This window comes from Pteropus medius, unplaced genomic scaffold (genome assembly GCF_902729225.1).
Source record: "Pteropus medius unplaced genomic scaffold, Ma_sr-lr_union100, whole genome shotgun sequence".
Lineage (NCBI taxonomy): Eukaryota > Metazoa > Chordata > Mammalia > Chiroptera > Pteropodidae > Pteropus > Pteropus medius.
The window spans coordinates 1,503,934-1,526,861 of NW_024342647.1; the positions used below are offsets into that span (position 1 = coordinate 1,503,934).

The following is a 22,928-nucleotide window of genomic DNA, read 5'->3' on the forward strand; positions in this document are numbered from 1 at the left end:
ATAATTTTACAAAAAATGTATATTCATGAGCAAAGGCTGAAAAGAATATAACGAGTTGATTTCATAAGGTAGTAGTATGCTAAGTATTGTTTGGGGCTCAGTTTTATTATTCTGTTATTGCTACAGTAACGATTGTTAGTAAATAGATGTTTGTTTAGGAATAGTTTTCTCGATGATTTGAAGGCACCAGGGTGAGTATTAGAATCACAAACTATTTCCAAATGTCCTTCTCATTTTACTAACCTCGCTGAGCGGCTGCTGGCAGAGTTATCATACACGCATGATTGTTTACCAGAGACGAACTCTGGACAGTGAGAGTGTGTGGTTTTTGCGATGTCCAGGTGAGTAGTCTAACAGTTTTTGGTCTTTCCAAGAGTATGAAAGTTGATGGTGGCCCAAAGACGTGTTTAATGAGGGCTCCAGTGAGAAATGGATTCCTTTTGAAAGCTACTCTGTGTTTCCTGCTTGCTAATGCCAGGCTCTGCCAGGTGCTTTAGCTCCTTTGGCTGTCACAACACCCCTGTGAAGTAATTGATTTTTATCCTTACGTTATAGATGAGCCAACAGTGGCTCAGAGGTGTTAAATAATTTTCCCGAGGTCATATGGCTCACAAGTGGCAGCATTGGGAATTCAGTCCGTTCTGCTGACCCCAGGGCCTTGCTCTTAGCCCTCGCTACCTCGAATGGAAACATGATCTGGCGGCTGAGGTTCAGCTTCGGAGGCCCAGGCTCCTGCCAGCTGCTGAAACCGATCGCCAGAGTGAGGCGCCTTTGCTTGGGTTTCATTTGGGGCAGGCCTGATTGGAGTCCCCGTGATTCTTTTTCATGTTATTGATTTTTGGTTTTCTTACCCTTTTGGTTTTCTAGATTAGGCAAGGTTTTTGACAGGCAGTGTGAGGAAGCCAGAATGGCTGACTAGCAGCTCCATCAGAGTGGGGCCCCCGCTAGCTTCAGAAAGCACCACCCCGTAATCATGTTGGGATGCTTCCTATGGCAGATGGCCGCGGTGCCACAGGACCGCTGGGGTTCCGAGGTCTGGAATGTGGCACATACGTCCCTTGTGTTCCTTAACGTTTGAGCATTAGGTTTCTGAGTCATATTTGGTGGGTTTTCTTTTTCTATATTGAGGTATTTATTCCTGCTGTGTGGTAAGCTGTTTTCAGTTTTTCCAGTTAAGTTTTTTAAATTTCTTGAACTTATTTCTCCTAGAGGAAAAAGTACAAATGAGAAGAATAGTAATAATATGTTTTAAGTTCTTATGCTGTACTAGGCACAGTACTAAATGTTCTAATTAATTTCTTCTAATCCTTATAATAGCTCTATGAAATAGGCATTATGATAATCCCATTTTTATAGATAAAGGAACCGAGGCATATGGAAAAATGAACTTGACTAAAGTCATACAGCTAGTAAGGTGGTCTGGATTGTATTCATTCATTATTTTATTCATTCATTTAACAAATGTCGATTGAGTGTCTGCTGTGTTCTAGGTACTGTGCTAAAACCTCAGGGGAAATAGCCATCAACAGATAAGGTTCCTGTCCTCAAGAAGTGGATTATGTTCATATAATAAGCATGCTAACGAGTAATAAATGTGTAAGTAAGGTGATTACGGATTATGAAAAGTTCTAGCAAGGAAACAGGGTGATGTGTTAGAGCGTGACTTGGTGGAGGTGGTAGAGATGGGGACCACTTTAGACTGGACAGTTAGGAAGGGCCTCTCCGCGTCAGTGACATTTCAGCTGAGATGGGACGGATGAGACCGAGCCACCCTAGCAAGTGCTGTAAGAAGGGCTGTGCGGGCAGACAGGGGCTTGGCTGACCTGAGGACCAGAAGTGAGGCCAGCGAGGCTGGAACATTGTGAGCAAGGGAGAGGGTGGTACATGATGAGCTGGAGAGACGGGCGGGAGCCAGATCATGTAGTGCTTTGCGGCCGGGTCAGGGAGTTCTATTCTGAGTGATGGAGAGAGAACGAAGCAGTGGAGTGATGTGAGTCAGATCTGTCTGATGCTGGTGGCTCCTTGGATCACACTACCTTCAAGAAATTCTTACACGTGTTTGTCCACCCATCCAGCTATTGGGTATTTAGTTAAGTGTCTCTTATGTTTCAGACTGGAATGCACAAGAAGATATGGTTCTTGATCTCAGAGATAGTTTGGGTAGATAACTGCTATGATGAAGAAGGTAGAGGCTGTGTGGAAACATTTATAAGGGTCCCCATTCCAGCCTGGTGGGGGCTGTCAGAAAAAACTTAATGAAGGGAAAGATATTAAACATAGAACTAGACTGGTATTGTCATGGAAAAGATTGTGCTCGTTTTTCATTTTATTCATTTGGGCCGTCTGGCTTCATTCAGCAGTGACTTTCTGAAGCCTTATTTACCTTTCTCTTATTTTTTAAAAAAATATCTTTACCTATAAATAGACAAATATTCTTTCAAGTGCTGCTAAGAATTTTAGCAGTGTGTACAATGTGGGCATTCTAAGCAAGCTCCATAAATATTTTATTGGTAGTCGAGTAACAGAATAAGGTTTCTCTTTGTAGGAAGCAGCTGGCAGGGTAGACTTTTTTGTTTGAATGAATGTTTTATGTGCTGTTTCCTTAAAACATTCAAAAGGAGGCTTTAATGAACCTAACAATTGTTTCTTGTGCTGTTGTTAGCCATAAAATTGTTAACAAGATGGCCAAGAGCAGACAGTTTGAAAATATACTTAATGTAGAGTATGCTTATCATTTTCTTTTATCTAGTCATAAAAGTATGTTTATTAAAAAGTATTATATGCTATTACCAATTAGTTTAAAAATGCTGGATAAAAAACCGGTGAGTTTATATATGTGGAGATGTATTAGCATTCAAGTATAGCTATTAATACTGTGCTACATTTAATTTTATTTATTTTTAAATCAACTATTGAGATATAATTTACATAAAATAAAATTGACCAGTTTTAAGCGTTGAATGAGTTTTGGCAAATGTATATTCTCTTGTAACCTCTGTCATAATCAGGATAGATAGATGTGTGTGTATACTGTTCTAGGGTCACGTGACCATCATGACACTCAGAATACATACAGAACAGTTCAATAACGCCAAAACGTTCCCATGTATTGTCTCTGTGGTCAGACCCTCTCCACCTCCAACTTCTGGCAACTAGGCTCTGTTCTCCGTCCCTATCATTCTGCTTTTTCCAGATGGCACATCATGGAGTCACGCAGCATGGAATCTTTTGAGGCTGCTTTTCCTTACTGTACTGTCTTTGAATCCCATCCGTGTCGTATGCATGGTAGTAGCTGAGTGTTATTCTATCATACTGATGTAACAGTTTGTTTATTAGCCCTTTGAAGGACATTTGGCTTCTTTCTAGATTTTGGTGATTGTTAATGAAGCTGCAGTAAACATCCATGCACAGGTTTTTGTGTGAACATAGGTTTTCATTTCTCTAGGGTAAAAACCTAGTGAGTGGACTTGCTAAGTCATATGGTAAGTGTAGTTTTCTTGGCAATAAAAAACTGCCAAACTGTTATCCAGAGTGATTGTGCCATTTTGCATTCTCATCAACAGCCTTTGAGAATTCCATTTGCTCCCCATCTTCATCACCATTTGATACTGTAGGCTAAAGTAAAGTTTTTTTTTTTAGCCGTTCTAATAAGTGCATAGTGGTATTTCATTGTAGTTTTAATTTGCTTTTTCCTAATGGTTAAAGATGTTGAACTCTTTCCTTGTGCTTATTTGTTATCTATATTATCTTCTGTGAAATTTCTTTTCAAATCTTCTGCATGTTTTTTTTTAAAAATTGGATTGTTTTCTTACAGTTATATTTTGAGAGTTACTTATATTTTCTAGCTCTGTAGTTCCTGTATTGGATATGTGATTTGCAAATATTTCTCCTAGTGTGTAGCTTGTCTTTTCATTCTCTTAACGCTGTGTTTTTGAGAGCGAAAGTTTTAAATTTTGATGAAGTCCAGTTTATTGATGCAAAAAATTTTTCCGTATCATGCTTTCAGTGTTATATCTAAGAACTCTGCCAAGCCCTAGGCCCCAAAGATTTCCCCCTGTGTATTTATTTAAAAGTTATATAATTTTACCTTGCTTCTCTCGTTGTAGATTAATTGATCATATAAGTGTGGGTTTATTTCTGGACTCTCTGTTCCGTTTCTCTGTGTCTGGTTTTGTGCCAGTACCACACTGTTTTGATTACTATAGGTTTGTAGTATATTTTGAAAACAGGGAGCATAATGCCTCCAACTTTGTTCTTTCTCAAGAGTGCTTTGGCTATTCAAGGTCTTTTGTGGATTATTTGTTTTAGTTCTGTGAAAAGTGCCATTGGTATTTTGATAGGGACTGCCTTGGATCTGTGGAGGGCTTTGGGTAGTATGGACATTTTAACGGTATTAATTCTACCAGTCCATGAGCATTGTATATCTTTCCATTTATTTGTGTTTTGTTCATTTTCTTTCATCAGTGTCTTATAGTTTTCAGAGTACAGGTCTTTTGCCTCCTTGGTTAAATTTATTCCTAGGTATTTTATTATTTTCGATGCAATTGAAAATGTGGTTGTTTTCTTAATTTCTCTTTCTGATAGTTCATTATTTGTGTGTAGAAATGCAACAGATTTCTAAATATCGATTTCGTGGCCTACAACTTAACCGAATTCATTTATTAATTCTCGTAGTTTTTTTGTGGAATCCTTCCTCTCCACTCATTAGAGAGTTACAGACATCATGACAGCGTTCTTAAGTACTTTGGCACGTATATCTTAACTTGGGACTTTCCTGCAAAATCATGGTGCTATTATATAAATATAATATAATATTGTTATTCACGTTCCCCTAGTTATCCCATAAAGCTTTTTTAAAAAACTCAAGATTCACTGTGTGATTTTATTGCACTTAGCAGCCACGCCTCCAGTGCTTCCGTTTATTTAAAAGAGTTCCTCAATCATTTTTGATTAAAGATTGCCATTAAGATTTTTAACCAGGCGTGTTGTTTTGCAGAATGTTCTTCAATTTGGATGTGTCTGATTGACAACTTCTGATTAGATGCAGGTTAAAGGTTGTAGGCATAAGCATTTTAAGTAATTGTTTACTTGCAGTGATTTGTTTCAGGAGGCACGAGACATTATTTTGTCCCACCAGGGTCAGCCCTCCATATCTGCAGGTTTTGCATGTGTAGCTTCAACCAACCATGGATTGAAAATAGTTGAAAAAAATATAGATCATTTGCAAATTACACTGTTTTATATAAGGGACTTGAGCATCTATGGATTTGGGGATCTGCTGAGGTTCCTGGAGCTAATCCCCCGTGGATACCAAGGGACGACTGTATATACTCTTGATTAAAGTGGTGTCTGCTGGGTTTCTAAATTGTAAAGGTACCTTTTCTTGTTGTAAGTAACAATTCATCTATGGGGTGATATCTCGAGACTGCGTGAATATCATGTTCTCCAGTAATCTTTCATCTAGTGCTTTTAGCATTGATCATTCTTACCTGAATCAATTACTACTATAGTGGTTGTGTAATGGTGATTTTCTGTACCTTCTATTCTTCTACACTTATTAACTGGATTCATTTTGTAATGAAGAGATCGCTTCCTTCCTTCCTTCCTTCTTCCTTCCCTTTCCTTCCTTTTACTTCCTTCCTTCCTTCCCTTCCCTCCACTCCTCTCCACTCCTCCTCCTCTCCCTTAATTACTTATTATCAGTGCAGAATCATAAATTGTTTCTTCATTTAGTCATTGTTCATTCCATTGCTCAGATTGTCATAAGTTTGGTTGGAGGGAATCACTTAATTCTAGGTTGGTACAATTGCAGCAATGGTAAGCTTTTCTAGTATTTAATATTTCAATCCATTTGTAGCTTTGGAAGCTATGAGTATTAATGCAGGTAACAGCCCTTAGAGCTTACTTTTGATAACCCATCTGTGCTTATTTTCCAGCAAATCACTGAACTGAAGAAAGAAAACTTTAACCTAAAACTTCGCATCTATTTCCTTGAGGAAAGAATGCAACAGGAATTTGATGGCCCCACCGAACACATCTATAAAACTGTGAGTACCCCACTTCTTGCTGCCACCCCTGGTGTCTTTTCTCAATAGTCGTTCTAAGCAGAAATTTGATTAATATTTGTTCTCAGAGTTAGCATGACTAGATAGAGCTTCTTTCATTTAATTTGAATTTATTATGGGGAGCATAAAGATAATAGGATGACCTTAATATTAAGCAAAGAGATACAAGATTAATTTTAAGAGAGTTCTTCTTTCTTCTTAAAATCAGAACTCTGATTTACTGTATCTCAGTTGCCTCTTTCTAATTATCGATAATTTAGACAAAGACAGTGAAATGGTAGATCGTTTTTAGAATCGAATCTTATTTTTACCAGCTGACTTGTGCAGCTGTAGTCAAGCCACTTCAGCTCTCTGGGCTCGCTTCCAGAGTTAAGTGATAATCCCTTTGTTATAGGGTTATTTGTGAGGATTAAAATGAGATGACAGGTGGAAAGCCCCAGCACACCGTCAGTGCTGGACCGTTATCATCATGGTCTTATTGAGGCTTCTGCTGGCGGCCCAAAGTTGGGGTTGTCAGTTTTCCTGTGATATGACTCTTCTGTATGCCTTGTGTGCTCGCTTATAACTGACAGAAGAAAATGTCTGTTCCTGTCTGAAGTCTTGACCTGGAGGTCTCTGCCTAAAAACAAACCTTCGTTCTGAAAGTTGAAAAAAGAACTTGGCTTTCTTGAAAAGACATGAATACAAACAATATTTCAGTGCCCATTTCTTGGCTTTCTCTAATAGATTAGCCCTTGGCTTGGGAATTATTTCATTTTTTCTCTTCTGAAGTTTGCACCAGTGGAAACTTTTGAAGGAGGAAAAAGAGCTCTGCTTGAGTTTCAGTGCATGAACTTAAATGGACTTGTCTTGGAGAGGGATTGTACTGTACTTCTGAGCCTTTTCAGGAATTGAAAAGTTCCTTTGTCCCTCAAGACACAATTTTTTTTTCATTGTGGGGGTGGAAAGACGATGAGGATGTCCCCTTTTTTTGGGAGGAAGTGGCAATGCAGTCAGATTTTTAAAGGAAAATCAATAGCCTAAAACATTTTATATGTAAGTATGATTATCATCTATCTCAGAACTTCTAGGGTGATAGGAAGCCAATACGTGTTAGTTGCCTGCTCTGTGTCAGGCACTGTCCTGGCCATTAGTACTTTTTCAGCTTATTTTCATTCTCAAGACAACCTTTTTTTGCAGTGGAGATTATCCTCAATTTACAGGCTAGGAAACGGAAGCTCAGGGAGGATTCGTAACTTGCTTGATGTCGTAGCTACTCTGTGAGGTGGACTTTGAACCCAAGGCTGCCTGCCTCATGGTACCATGCTATTCTTTTTCGTTGTCCATATAGATGACCTGATTTTATTGTATTTTCATTTCAGTTTAATTTTGGGGGTAGGTGTACCTGGTTCAAAATTCGAAAACCATAAAAGGTATACACCGAGAAGAATTTCTTCGACCCTTGTTTTCCAGTCCCCTGGGTCTAACCAATATTATCAGGCAGAGAAATTTTATGTATATACGAGCAAGCATATGTGAGTATATGTACATGTGTATAAACCCCCTTTTTACCTAAATGCAAGCATGTTCTGTTCTGTTCTGTTCCTTGCGTTTTTTCTTAACAGTATCTTGGATATCTTAACAGTGGTTTAAGAGCTTTTTTATTCTGTTTTTAATGCTATTCCATTTTAAGCTCATAAGGTATCTTTGATTTTTGGTTTGGAAATTACGGTCACCACGTAACTTGAGGGGTTAGACTTGCAAGAAATAGTCTAGTGGACAAGGTAGCTATCCGTTCTTTTAAATTTGCTAGGCTAGAGTGCCAGTTGGTTCATCAGAAAGCAGAGAATCTATGATATCAGCTCTTACATATAGCTCTGCCCTTCTGAGAGCTGGAAAGGAATTCTCTATTTGAAGGGTGTTTCTATAATTTTCACAAACTGCAGTTGAAGACATTGTGCACTGTAACTCAGTGTCCTTTATGCAAAGATCAGTTTCTTCTATAAAAAGTCCTGCTGCATAGATGACTTCCTTAGTTCCTGTTGTTTTACATTGAGGAAAAGAACACATTCTGAGCCCTGTCTCTAGGCTCTTCTCACTTGTTAGCTCATTTAGTCCTGAAATCTCCCATGTCAGGTGGGCTTTTTGTTTTTCATTTGCCACTTGGGGGATGTGAAAAGTAAAACCTTGCATACTCACCTCCTGGACTTGTGCTTCTGAGAGCAGTTATAGGCTCACACATCCAGTTTTCTGTCTGGTGTTGGCGTGAAGGCAGGGCCTGTGTCTGCCTCGTGGACCAGTGTACCCAGTGCTTGGCCTGACACAGGCAACTGCGCGGTGAAGGGATGAATAAATGAGCATCCACTGACTTATGATTTCCTCCTGGTAAAGACTGGAGGCAGAATTTGAACCCATGTCCTTCTGGTCCCAAACCCATGGCCTTTCCCTTCTGGATAAAAGGAGGGAGGCCTGTCCTCCAAGATTGTCAGTTTTATTGGAAATGTCATTTTTATTTGAAACGATACGCATGTATTATGGAGTAGAATGTAAAATTGGCATGAATTATTAAAGTAAAACAGGAGCAAGATTTCAAAGAAATCTTGGATTTATAGCAGTTCTCTGCAAACTGTGCACCCAGACCCCTGTTTCTGCTATAAAAATTCATCTGATATTCTGTTGGATTCATCTGTGGGCAGGTTTGAGAAGCCCACCACTACCTCACTTTCTCTCATTGCCATCCGTGTGCCAGAGACTCTGTCTTTGGGTTCTCACGTTCTCATGCAAAGCCACATGCGACTCCCTTCGTTCTAGCCAGTTAAGAGAAGGCGATTGGAGAACGTATTGGTGTCCGTTATAGACAGCTTGCCCCGTGTGGTGGCTCTTTTTTGTGTGAGTACCCTGAAGTCTTATATTGAAATGAAACAGGCAGGGACAAGGCTTCCCTCTTATCCATCCACATGTTTTATTTTTTTAAACTGTGACATGTTCCCACTGCTACAACCAGCACATGCATGATGGTAAACAACCAGAAGTAATTGCTTTGGAACGGTAAAAGCAAACTACAGAATTGCTTATAAATTTGCTTGGTGGAGGGCAAACAATTTTTAAATCAGCCTCTCTTGTATGACATTTATGCCTCGATGTTTGAATGCTCTCTGGCTGTTAGAAGCTTGGAAAATTTACATAATTGTTCCAAGTCTTGAGAAATCCGGGGCTTTCTTTTGAGACCACCAGTGTTTAATAATTCCCTTTTCCCTGTGCCCCGAGGCTAGCGAGGTTTTGAATCTAACGTCGGCCTATTACAAGCATCACGTAGTTAGTCTACGCTGAAAGCGTTTTCCCCGTGGTAGACATGCATATGCCCTGTATTTTACACTGTTTCTTTTCTTTCCTAATCTTGTCTGGAAGAACATCGAGCTCAAGGTGGAAGTAGAAAGTCTGAAGCGGGAGCTCCAAGAGAGGGAGCGGCTGCTCATCAAAGCCTCGTGAGTACCTGTCATCTTGTCACAAACTCGCAGGTCGCCCAGGGGCTCTGATGGTGGCGGCTAAGTGGGGCAGTAAAATTGAACCTTGTGCTTTTTAAGCCAGTCGTTCTCCAGCTGGGCTCTGAGGACCCCAAAGAGGTTTCATTTTTATTTAACTATTTTTCAACAAACTTTTAAAATGTAACATACTTACAGGGAAATGAATGGGTCTTATTTATACAGAAGGATGAATTCTTACTAAGCACACACACCCGTGGGGCCATTATCCGGATCAGAAACCAGAACGTTGCCGGATCCCAAGAAGTCCCCTTTGTGCTCCCAGATCTTTCCCTTCTCCCACAAAGATGACCGCCGTGCTGGCCAGGAGCATCACCATTGCTTAATTCTGCCTATTTTTGAACTTTATAACAATGGATATCCATATATTGTTTTTGTATGTCTGGCGCCTTTCCTCAGCAATATATTTGTGAGCACCATCGAGATCGTAAGTGTCTCATTGCCATAAAATGGGCAAGGGACGGGCGGAGGGCGGGGCTTCAACCAGAGTTGCTCGTTTTTTTTTTCTTTTTTGCTTAAAGAACATCTGAAAACTATTATTTTAATTAATCAGTTAATTTAAATATTTATTGAACAATAAGCATAGTTCAGAGAGTATAGCCTGTGACTCACTTGGTTATTTATTCATTCATTCATAAACATTTATCGTGTAATTACTGGTATCACACTTTGAGGATTTGAAAAGAGACATTCCCTCACTTGAGGAGCCCATCAGAGACTGGTGAGTTGTGTAATGGAGGGTGCAGTGATAGAGGGTGTTTGCGGGTCCAGTGGGGACACCACAGTGTGCTGAGTTTCGCTTGGTCAGACTGGACTGATACTTCCCAGGCCTGATCCCCAGGGCTCTGGCTGAAAGCTTTGGGGAAACGATGCATGGGTCATGGCAGTGGACCTCCTGTGATGTGGGACGGGAAGCGGAGTCTGGCTGCAGCTCGCTGCTCTGGGCTGGGCCGTCTCATTCCTGCTATTGCCACAGGGCCCGCAGCTGGAAGTTAGATTGCTGTTGGCTTTGGGTAGATCGGAGGTTTCCAGGCCCAGGCTTGACCTTGCGCACATGGTATTTTCTGAATGAGTGAATAAAGCAAATTAACAAGTTTTTGTTTTTTTGGACGCACATCGTTTATCATTCTCTAGGCAGGGAGTCAAGCCTACTTTACTAGGCCTGGAAGTCAGTACGAGAATTCTCTCTGTTTCATACTCAGTGCCCGGCCGGCTGCGGGTCTTGGCTAGGATTTGTGTTAAGTCAGACGTACCGCTGAAAACCCAAACTCACGAAGGCTCTGTGCACTCCTCGGTACCAGCACACAGGGCTAGGTGTTTTGTGCGGCTCGTGCACATGTTTGTATGCAGAGATTCCCCAAACTGCCCAAACTAGTGTTTAGGGCCCTTTTGGGTCTGACCTGATTTATCACTTTCCTCAGAAAATATTAAGCAGCTGTTCCATGCTGCACTGGGCTGAGTTCCTGGGAATGCAGTGGCGAACCAGAGAGACACGTGGGGCTTCGTTCTGGTGGCTGCTGGTGTTGAGATACTTGCACAAACAAAAATAACAATAAACGTGTCAATATAAACTGGGAGAAGAGCTATGAGGAAAATAAAGGGAGCCTTGAGAGTTTATGGGAGCAGGAGTAGATTTATAAATAGAGATCTCTTTCAGGGCAAGCGGCCCGAGGAGGTAGCATTTGAGGTGAGATCTGAGGGGTAAGAAGAAATCAACTACGTGACAGGGTGGCGAAAGTGTTCAGGGGGAGGGAGGGGAACGTGAAGGTCTGTGGAAATGGGAGAAGTCCAGGGGGCTCGGCCTCATCTTACAGGGTCTTGAGGCCTCACTAGAAATTTCGGTCTTTATTCTGAGATCGAAGAGAAAGCATTAATGGGTTTTGAGACACAACCAGAGTTTTGTTTTTGAAAAGGCCGCTCTGGATGCTGAGTGGGAAATGTTTGGTAGAGGGAGCAGGAATAGAAGCAGGAGGACCGGTTAGGCTAGTCCAGTAGTTTAGGTGAGAGATTAGGGATGGAGGTGAATGGGTGGATTGGAAGGACATTTAGGAAGCAGAGTTAACAGGATGTGGTAATGGATGGGAAGGCAGATGTCAGGGTTTGGGGGTTCAGGTCATGAGTTGTTTAAGAACGTTCACGATGATTCAGCTGCTCCAGCTTTCTCTCTTCCAGCTTTTTATCCCACAGTTCACAGATCCTAAAGATGTTCTTGTTCCCGCCGCTTTGACTTGGCCCCGGCAGAACCCTTCCCCTTCCCAGCCCCTCCCGCCCAAACACCTTGCCTCTTGTCCACTCTACAGAAAGGCTCACGCTGGATCTCACAGGACTGCCTTGGCCTACGTCAGTCTCTGCACAGACTTCTGTGGCATATAATGGCAGTCCCAAATGTGTGTGGCACTTTTGACTTTATAAAACACTTTGACATCTGTTTGCATTCCATCATTTTCCTGAGAGTCAAATCTCGAGGAAAACATCCTTTTAGCAGGGAGGGAATTTTGTCCTGGAGAAGGACAGGGCTGCGACTAAAACCATCCAGCCAGAAAGAGCAGAGCCGGGATTAGAACTCAGGCCTGAGACTTCTGCTTCATCACTAGGTTTCATATTCTTTTTTTATTTTTATGTGTGTTTCTCATTTTTCCCATGTGACACTGCATCTTTAAGGCCAAGAGCCTCTCCTCCCCCTTTGTTAGAGTACAGGACTCATGGAAGAGGCAGGGGCTCTGGATTGGCTCTACCAATAGGTGGGTTGTGGCCTCTGAGCCTTGGTTCCTCAGCTGTTCCTACTTCATAGGGTTCGCATGAATTCCCTGCCGTAGACATGATGTGCACACCGTTTCCACGCATCTACTAAGTGTGCCTTCCCTTTACCTCTCAGTGCCCGGGACCTAGTGGCGTGTGTGTGGTTCATATTTGTCGATGGAAAATTATCTTTATGTACATTCTCTTTTTGAGTTTTATGGTTGTTTTCTTTTGAGGGGGGTGGATGGGAGATATGGGAAAAGCTATAATTAGAATGGAAAGAATCAAGAGGAAATGTTCATGGTTGAAAAGAGTAGCGAGGGTGGTGTTTATAGAAGGTTCGTTTTTGTATCAGGTTGGAAAGCTGGGTTGGACCAGCTTCGCTCAACCAGTCCTCTCATAGGTCTTGCTCTCTGTCCCATCTGTTGGCCTAAATGTGATAAGGAAAGAAAGGGTAGAGGGAGAGAACTAACATTTATCAAGATTCTTCTTTGCCCCAAACCCCGTGCCTGGCACCTGACGTGCTTTACTGCACTTGATTTTACAGCAGTTACGTGAGGCAGCCAGTGTTCCCGTTTGAGTGAAGAGAAAACTGAGGCCCAGGAGAGGGGAACTTGCCCACGTTGGTCCCAGCGCTGGGGCTGGTCCGCCTCGCTCTGAAGTAAACATGTATGTTTGCTGGCTTCCGTTCTATTTATCAGTTACTATAAGGGGACATTAAAAACAAAAGCAGACATGTCGTCGAGAGTAAAATTTTTTCCCTGTAGTTTTAAAACAAAAACAAAAATAATAATTCCATTAGCAGAGGAAAATTGCACCATACTGCTGAGTATAAATTTTATTGCTACAGTAACTGTAAAATGCAAAGATGATAAATGAAAAGTTGGAACATTTATTATTGGAAGTATATTTTATTGGTATAACTAAAATGCAAACAAACTGCATAATACCCTTACTTGTTAAAAATTGTAGTCAGCCTCTTGACAGTGAATGTGGTGCTGACTGTAAAAACAAAGGTTCCATCTGGGCTGATAGGAGGGAGATGGTGTATTTGCACTCCCTGGGTGGTGTGGGGAGTGAGGATGGAGGGTGGGGATGGAGGTGGGGATGGGAGGTGGGGATATGGAGGATGGGGTAATAAGCGAGCCATTTTCTAGAGGATGCTTCTATAAAGTCCAAGGACTCTAAACCAAGGGTGGTTAGAGGAAATTCAGGACTGGAAAAATCCTTATGTAAGGCTCAGGAGGGAAAAGCTTTCTAGTCCAGAATTCTTGCAGCCATATTTAATGCCTCTTGAGGAGTGACAGAAAAATGACTGTGAGTCACTGTGAATTCCAGACAGTGCTGATCAAGAAATGAGATGAAGGAGTAGGGGCTCGGGACATTTCATGCCATTAATCAGGAAGTGGCAATGGTGGCCTTAGTTCCGGCCAGCAGATCATCTATTCTCAGCTCAGACGCCAGCAGAGGGTAGAATTAGTGCCTCTCAGAGAATCTCAGCAGGAGCCGGCGCTGCGGTGGCCTCAGGGACAACAGGCAGTCATGCAGCACTTAGATCAGAGAGGAAGGGGCACCAGGCTGTGGCCACCGCATGGTTAGCACATTCATTCTAAGAAGTCATCATCTCATTATTCAAATAAGGAAACTGAGATGTAAGAAGTGATTTACCCCAAGTCACACTAAGGACATAATAGACTAAAAACTCGGAAGCAGATCTATTTAGCTTCAGATCTGTCCTTTCTTTCCAGTTGTTCACATTGAATTCCATTAAGATGATATCATGACACTGGGGCCTTTTGAAGGCTCATTGGTGAAAGAGGGAAACAAGATCTGAATAAAGTCTTTATTTGCAGGCGGCTCCAAGTCTTTGTTGAGACTTGGACAGCAAGTATGGCCCTCTTGACTTTACATTGTTCTCCGTCAAAAATTCACATGGCCTGTACATGTGCATGTCTGATCACATGGCTTTTGGTCGGAAAAAACCTTACATACCCCCAAAGTAGGGCATGGGAGGCTGCTGAGTGGATTTGTTCCGTTGCAGTTTTTCTGAGAAACCAGCTTTAGGTGGAGCCATTTCCTTTATATTATTCTGCCTTCTGGAAACCCGCAGACATTTTAGAAAGCTGATGAGAATTTCTCTGAGTACATGTCTCACAGATTCATACCTGACTCTTTTTCTTCTGGGAAGAACCAAAATGAGAGGCGTCAGTGGTTGTGGTCCTGTGACCGATTTTCGTGTGCCATCCCTACCACTGCTTGCCAGGCGGCGAGGATATTCCATGGTGCCCAGCAATGTGAACTCTGCATTGTATGGTACAGTCGCGTGGAGTGTGGGCTGCTCGCATGCTCTCTCCTCATGCCCCAAGTGGTAGCTAGTCCTGTATTTAAAACGCTATCCCGGACGTGGCTCCATAGTGTAGCGGTTAGCATGTCTGCTTTACACGCAGAAAGTCCTGGGTTCATGCCCCAGTGGAGCCACGGTCCACAGTCTACGGCCATGTCACCCTGAACAAGCCCCATGTCTGATCTCGGAAGCTAAGCAGCATCTAGCCTGGTTAGTACTTGGATGGGAGACCACCTAGGAAGACCGGATGCTGTAGGCATAAATAATAAAAACAAAACAAAAAATACTTTCCCCTCCGGTTGGCAGAAGACAGGGCATACAAGCCCTTCATCCCTCTGATTTATTTACGTTGCATACTGTTCCTTTGCGCGTTGGTCTGTCAGACCAGCTCTCTACCTTTTCTACTATTGGGGGAGGGATGTACTTTGTGGGAAACTTCCTGGTAGGAAATTTAATAATAGTTGTCAAAAAAAATCTTGAAAGATTATTTACATTTTGCTTTAGTAATTCCTTTTCTAGGAATTGACCCTAAGGAAACTCCTGGATAATATACATACATTATAACATTGCTTATGTTAATAAACAATAATACTAACATTTATTGAATACATTGTACTGTTCTCAAAGTTTTATAAGTATTACCAGACAAATATGTAAAATCAGAAACAATCCAAATGTTTTAAAAATAGAATTGATTTATTATAGTACAGTATATTTCATATAGCAAATTAAAATGTAGCTTTTAAAAATTATGATATAGATTTATATTTATTGGTACAAAAGGATGTTTATAGTGTGTTAAACAATAAAATTAGATCACAGATGTGTACTGTATGGTTCTATTTTTGTAGAAAATGTCTGCAAGGCTATATACTAAAATGTTAACTTAGCTATCCTGAATGATAAGATGATCGATGATTCTTTTTTCTTTTCTTTCTTTGTTTTTTAATAATATATGTATATTTCGATTGATACATAATCGATATGTAATATTGTGTAAATTTAAAGTGTACAGTGCATTGATGTGATACATTTCTATATTGTATGAGTGGTGTTTTAGAATTACAAATATTAAACTAAAAAAGAAGCTCAGTACAGGTCTGTGGGAGAAGTGACTAACAAACGTTCCTTGTCTCTCGGGGTGATTGAACTCACCAGCTGGCTGTCACCCTGATGCATTTTACACTTTTGCCTCTTCTCGCAGCAAAGCAGTGGAGAGCCTCGCTGAAGGGGGCGGCTCTGAAGTTCGACGGGTGAAAGAGGACGCTCAGAAGAAGGTGCAGCAGGTCGAAGATCTCCTGACCCAAAGAATATTCCTTTTACAAGAGGCAAGTCCGGAAGCCCCGAGGAGAGTGTGTTGCTCACAGTGGGTTATAACGGAGTGGGCAGAATTTTGATCCCCCTTTCCTAAACCGTCAGAGTGTCAGCAGGAACAAGCGTCATCTTATTGAGCATCTCTGGGATTCCAACCCCGCGTATAGAATTCATATCCTTACGCCCTGCAGACTGGCCAGTGTTGTCTTCGTTCCTGTTGGTGAGGACACTGAGGTACAGAGGGAAATACTGCCTAGTCTCAGTTTAATCCTGGATTGAAATTTAGGACTGCTGATTTCAAAGCCTGTGTTCTTGCTGTAATACCGCTCTTATTGTCTAGTTTAGTCCCTTTATTTTACAGAAGAGGAAACTGAGGCCCAGAGAGGGGAAGTGACTCCCCCAACAGTGGCTAAGCTTGGAACCAGATTTCCTGGTTTGTAGGCCATCGTGTGTCCATGCAGGCCCGGTCAGCCACCCCGCCACCATCCCGCCAGGCTCATCCAATGCCTTTTCCCGGGGAGGCACTGTGTGTAGCTTCTCCGTCTACTGATTCTCAGTTGCTTCCTGTGACTGATGGGAGTCAGGATGTTTCTTGGTTAGAAATCTGTCTCCTAGGTGTTAAAAAGTTTCCCTCCATTTAAAGCTAGTATTATGTAATACTAATTACTTCATTTTTGGTCTTCGAAATCTGTTGTTTCATCTCACTGTCTTTACCCGAAACCCTGATTCTTCTTAGCAGATATGAGGAGAAATAGCACCGAAAAGCAATGCTGGATACAAAAACGCAGATTCACCTGTGCTGTGTTTTGCATCTTATAGTGAAGATGCTCACATCAGCCCTTATATCGGTCTCGTAGGGGTGTGTAGATATTAGGGCCACAACACAGATGAGGAAGCTCCGAGAGGGCGAGACGCTTAGAGGGCGTGGTCATAAGTGGTGGAGCTCGAACCAAAAGTAGTGTCTTCTGAGCCCGACTTCTGAATTTTAGTGAAGATGACCGTGAGACTTTTAAAGAGACTTTTTGTTTGTTCATCTTACTCTTCCCAGCGAGCGCTTCGCAGTGTTTCAGCGTGCCAGCCTAACTGACAGGATTGGGTTGAATCCCTGCTCACTCTCACTAGCTTAGTCACCATGGGTAAAGCATCTGTTTTCCCTCAGCTTCTTGCCTCTTCATCTGTAAAATGAAGCTAGTGAGACCTGCTTGCAGTAGGAATCGTAATAACAGCAGTGGAACTAACAGTTCATCGAGGGCTTACCATGTGTGAAATACCCTTCTCAGCGTTTTGCATGCATTGATCTAGTTAATCCCTCCAACGAACGTAGGAGGTAAATACTTTTATCATCCTTTAAAAACAAAAGGAAAACGATGGTGACACTGGCACAGAGTAAGTCACTTGCTCAAGGTGACACAGGCAGTAAATGCCTGGCGGTCTGGCTGCAGAGCTTGCATTCTCAGTATGTAACTCTTCAGGGTTGAGTGAGGATCAAAGATAATATAAATAGAACTCGCTGCAAAGCGCGGCATTGAGTAGGAACTCAGTAAATGATAGGTTTTGTTGTTTGTTGTCTCAGAATTTGGGGAAATGATTTTTCGCAGCCATCACTGAGATTGACAGGCAAGGCTCTTGGGGACAGTGGTGGGGGCGGCACTGGAGAGAAAGGGCAGGGAGGAAGCCAGCGTTTTTCCAGGTTCCTGTGACATAGCAGGCGTTTGACAATCTCACAACAACTCTGACAGAGTGATGTTTAGCCCTGTTTTATAGATTGAGAAGCTGGGGCTCAGAGAGGTTAAGCGACTACCCAAGGCCACACAGCAAATAAGCGGGAAAGCTGGGATTTGAACCCAGTTCACTTTGACTTTTATCTTTGTGAAGTAATCAGAGGCAGTGGACATGAGTAGCTGGAGAGTCCTGTCTACTCCCAGGTTGCTTTCATGGGCACCAGGGCCTTTTCCCCTAACTCAGGCACTGCCTGTGTGATTTAGTTAGTTTCCTGTTGGCTTCTGTGAGCCCTCAGGAAGAACATAGAGTTTTTCACCACCTAAATCACTTTGGAGATATAGAAAATGCGCTTTAGAATTGTGTAGTCATTATCTTAAAAAAAATAGTGAGGGGGCGGTGGGGTGTGGGATGAATTTATATGGAGATTATGGTGACTTTAAAATTTATGTATGTTTAGATATTGAGAGGCATATTTCTCCTTGTTCTCATTGAGCTGTAAATATTGATCTGATTTTTCAAAACCAAAACCGTTCTCATAGAGTCGAGTCTTTTCCATTGGAAATGCCTATTACTCTTCAGGATACAAGAGGGAAAGATGGCTGGCAAATGTTTTTATTACCGATTCTCCCCATGTATAGTACAATTCAGGGAGGGGAAATGTGCTGGAGAAAAAGTCATACATATTTATATTTTAATCCAATTCCCTTTCAAAATGTTCCCAATTGTATTGAAAAATTGCATCAAATGCATTTAATTTAACTCTAGGAGGTGAAAGCCGCCCAAGCAGAACTGGAAAAGGCCTTTGCAGGGACGAAAATGGAGAAGGCTCTGCGGTTGAGCTTGGAAAACCAGCTTTCAGAGATGAAGAAGATGCACGAGGGGAACTTGGACATGGCCCTGGTCCTGGAAGAGAAAGACAGGTCTGGCGTTTGTCCCTGTGATGCGCCGATCGTCATTCGTCTGGCAGCACGGGGGGGAGAATTGTTCCCTTCCTTCCGTTTTCCTTCTCCCTTTTCTGCTTGTTCCCGCACTGAGAAAGCTAGGGGTGAAACCAGGGTGAAAGGAAAAGGAATGGGGTGGCGATCTCGGGACAGAGAGAGTTAGTCCATAGAAATTCATGCTGGAAATTTCTCCTCAGATACTAAATTTAACATTCAGTTTGAGCTTTAAGCTTCCTGGTAGCCAAAGTAAAAAGGGAAAAACAATCTTGGCGGACATGATTCAGATTGCTCACAAAATAAAACAAGCTAGTAACTCAGGAGAAGCCCAGTTTTACCTAACTTCGTCAGAGAGAAATTTCTCTTCTGGATCTTTCCAAAGGGAACAGTAAGTGACTGCATTCCCACAGTAAATACGAATGGATTCTGTGTGACCAGTTTTTCATCATTGTCTTTGAATGTAAACTGAGGACCCAGATCAGTACAGTACAAGGGGCCAAAACAGTATAGACCAAATACAGAGCTCTTTGATGGTCCAGGAATAAAATGTGTACCATTTGGCCCAGACAAATGGATGGAACACATGGCCCGTAGGCAGCCTTTAAGCTCATCTTCCCACTTGGTGGAAGGAGTGGAGGGGGACAGAGTGATACTGGCTAGATGGGGTGAGTTCTGGATTGACATATTTATCTAATTCAGTTTAGAGGGATTAGGAAAAGCTTCCTAGAGGAAGTACTAGGATAAGGAAGAAGAAAGGGTGTTCCAGGCTTTAGGAACTTTCTGCGTGAAAGTCCAGAGGCAGAATGGACACCCTGCATGGTCGAGAAACGGAAAGAAGCACAGCATGGCAGAGTGTCCTCTTCTGAAAGGGAGGTGGGAAGAGGGAAGGGAGAGAAACTGAGACAGATCCTGTGGGCCTTATTGGAGGGGCTGTGTTTTGCCCTCAGGGCATGTGAGAAGCCACAGAAGAGTTAAGGGTCGGGGGTGGGTGATAGGATCAGAATGAAATTGAGAGAGGTCCCTCTGGCTGTTCCCTGGAGAGTTGAGTGCAAAGCTTGACTCGAAGGCTGATACAGAAGTCCAGAATTGATGCTGATGACCAGATGACCAGGACTGAGGTGATTGAACGAGGGACAGAGAAGGATGAGAGAATTTAGAAGGTGGATTCGACATGTTGGCTTGAAGGGCTTGGTGGCTGATTGGATTTTGGGCCGAGGGAAAAGGCTGTGGACAGACACCCTCACCCAGGTGTTGAGTGTGAGCAACTGGAATGGTAGTGCAGTTTGCTGAGTTTGGGGCAAAAGGGGGAGAAAGAGATGTTTTGGGGTGGAGGGGGTGGGAAGATGAGCTTTCATTTGAGACATGTTGGGTTGAGGGATCGTGGGCAGCCCAGAGAGCCCCGGAGGTTCTTGGGTATATGGATTAAGGCCTGAATTCAAGGAGATAACGATTCATTCCCTAACCAACTATGGAGCAAGGCCTTGGGTTGGGTGCCAGGAATGAGAACTGTGTACTGTCTTCCTTATATGGAGCTCCCAGTGTGGGAGGGGCAGATGTAAAAAAAAGCCTTGATTGGTGCTAGGGATAAGTTCTGAGTTCTGTGCTGTGACAAGAGCAAGGGAGTGATCAGCTCTGCTTGGGCGTTTGGGCCTATAGGGCCTCTCAGAGGCGGAGTGCTGGAAGTTGGGTGAGGAAGCCCTGCCACTTGGAGGGAACAGCACGTGCCAAGGTGTGGAGCCTGGCACATTTCAAGGTAATCATGGAGGAAAATGGTTCCTGTCAGCATGTGCTGCAGAAGCTTGGCGTCTCACCGTTTTGGAAGAGGAAATTTGGGAAGGATTAATGCTCCTTGAGTACTGACTGATCCGGGAGTTAGGGGTCGCCGTGGATGCAGGTGGTCAGGTCAGGGCCTCGCCAAAGCCCGTGTCTTCCTGAGGTTTCCCATAGGTCTGGCTGGGTAGGCACAGAAACCTGATTTACCAGTACTGTGAATGCACCTGTCTCGGGGGGTAGCTGTGCCCCACCACACTCCCAGAGAACTGTGTGGCAGCCAGGTGCCAGCTCTGGATTTCTGCTCGCTGGGGGCACGGCCCTCTCTGACGGAAGTCTCCCTGGACGAGGATCAGTGTGTGCCCTCCCTGAAGGCAGGACTCTTAGGAAGCTAAGCCCAGACCAGAAGGTGAGTTGCTAAGCAGTTGGAATAAAGAATTGGAATAAAGGTCTGTGGCCTTACCCTGGGGATGTGAGTCCAGATCTGCCATACAGATTAACCCGCCTTGGGCAGGGCCCTCACTAGGATGTCCTTCGGGGCCCCCACCACCCTCCTCAAAGGCACGTGCTTCAGCTGCTGGATCTCCTCCAGCCTGAGCTGAAAGCTAGTCTGTATCTTTAAGGCAGTTGACATCGAGGAGCCTGCAGGTCATATGTGGCCAACAGATATGTTTCATTTGGCCCACACAGTGTTTCTAAATGTTTGAACTAGTGCTAATATTTTTCAAAAGTCTAATTTCATATAAGTGTCTGGATTTCCGCTTCTCGTGAAAACCTGGAAGGCGTGGCGAGACCGGGCCGCCGTCTTGCTGGACTGCGGCTGCTCCCTTGGACGGGCCTGGTGCTCCAGCCTGACCACAGGCCCCACAGGCCTGCCCCACTCATTTCCAGCCCTATCTAGAACTTGTTTTAAGGTAACTAAAAAATCAGTTTTATCAAAGTGTAAGTTACATAGAACGCAGCACATCCATTTTAAGTGTACGGTTTGGCGATATCCTCTCCAGTTGATTATGTGATGACTTCAGAGTTGAACCCATAGAGGGCAGTCTTACTCCTCTTTCCGAGTTTTGGGGGCATTGTGCTGGTGCTGCCGGTATCCTCTATATCCAGTTGTCTTAGTCCATTTGGGGTGCTGTGACAAAACACCACAGATTGGGTTGCTTATAAACAAGAGAAATTTATTTATAGTTCTGGACGCTGGAAGTCCAAGATCAGGGTGCCAGTGCGGTCAGGTGCCAGCGTGGTCAGGTGAGGTGCTCTTTCTCTCCGTATCCCAGCCTGGCAGGCGGGGCAGGGGGTCGCTCTGGGGCTCCGTGGATAAGGCACTAACTACTCCCATTCATGGGAGCTCCACCTTCGTGACCTCGTCTTCCAAAGACCCCACCTGATGCCGTCACTTTTGGGCGTCAGGACTTTGATATGGATTTCAAAGGGACGTAGGGACAGACCGTAGCACCAGTGCATTGCCAGGCACTTTCAGCCTGCGCCTCACTTTCGCCCTGGGAGCCAGGGAAAGCATCTCACACTTCCAGGCCTATCCACCCTCCTTCTAACGTAGTAAGTCACTTTTTAGGCTTAGCTAGAAACACTCTTCTTAGGGTCCTTTGACAAAATGCTAATTATTGAATGTTAAAAAAAGTAATAATTATAGCAGCTGTCATTTGTTGAGTTCTGTCATACGCCTGGAGCTGTGTGGGGCCATTTTAAACAGCTTATCTCCATTCCACATAAGCAGGTTATCCCCACTTTAGAGCTGAGGAAATGCAGGCTCAGGGAACCTAAATAACTTGGCCCTTGTCAGGGAACAGTTGATAGGGGTAATTTGGTGGCCTCGGGAAGGATGTGTTCAGCTCCACCTGAGAGGGAACCGGGGAGGTCGTTGGTTGGCGATGCTCCCGTGAGGAGAATAATGTCTAACTCCTCTGGCAGGGTGATGGGTGTGTATCAGGCGGAGGTAGGAGTAGGGTTGTGAAGGGCGTACTGGGCACGGGGCACGGTGTGAACCAAGGTCTAGAGGCACAGAACAGCCTGGCTTTGGGAGAGAGCTGGAAGTGTGGCTCTTGCGTGGCCTGGCGATGGAGCAGGTGGTGGCCTCCTGTGAGGCGAAGCCGAAGCTGTCAGCAGAGCCTGGTTTTCTAGGCCTGGAAAGCCAGGGCCTCTAATGCCTCGCTGCAGAGTTTGACCTTTATCTTGAAAGTCAGTGTATTTTTAAGTTTGCCCCGAGTCGCCTCGGAGAGACGTTCTCCATTTTTTTTCCACACTTACTGGAATAGTTCTGCTTTATCGGTCATGTTTGTTTAGCTTCAGTGCCAGATTTCTTTTGGAGAGATTTCTTGGCCAAAAAAATTAGTAATCCTCTGATGGTGGTGGTGGGGCTGTTGAAAGTCTGAGCAGGAGTGTGACTCAGTAAGACCAGAGTCTAGCAGCTCAGAAGTTGGGATGACCAGGGCCAGGCTGGAGGCGAGGGGACATTTAATGTCACATGAATTCTGTCCCTTAATCTCCACCTTGCAAA

General features: G+C 43.5%; 1 protein-coding gene across 1 annotated transcript in view; it reads left to right on the forward strand.

The window, feature by feature from the left end:
• CDK5RAP2 (CDK5 regulatory subunit associated protein 2) overlaps window positions 1–22,928 on the forward strand; it is a 155,903-nt gene that overhangs the window by 17,319 nt on the left and 115,656 nt on the right. Inside the window, 4 exon segments of the mRNA XM_039866749.1 lie at window positions 5,937–6,047; window positions 9,453–9,529; window positions 15,874–15,997; window positions 18,471–18,625. Coding sequence (XP_039722683.1) covers window positions 5,937–6,047; window positions 9,453–9,529; window positions 15,874–15,997; window positions 18,471–18,625 — 467 coding nt within the window.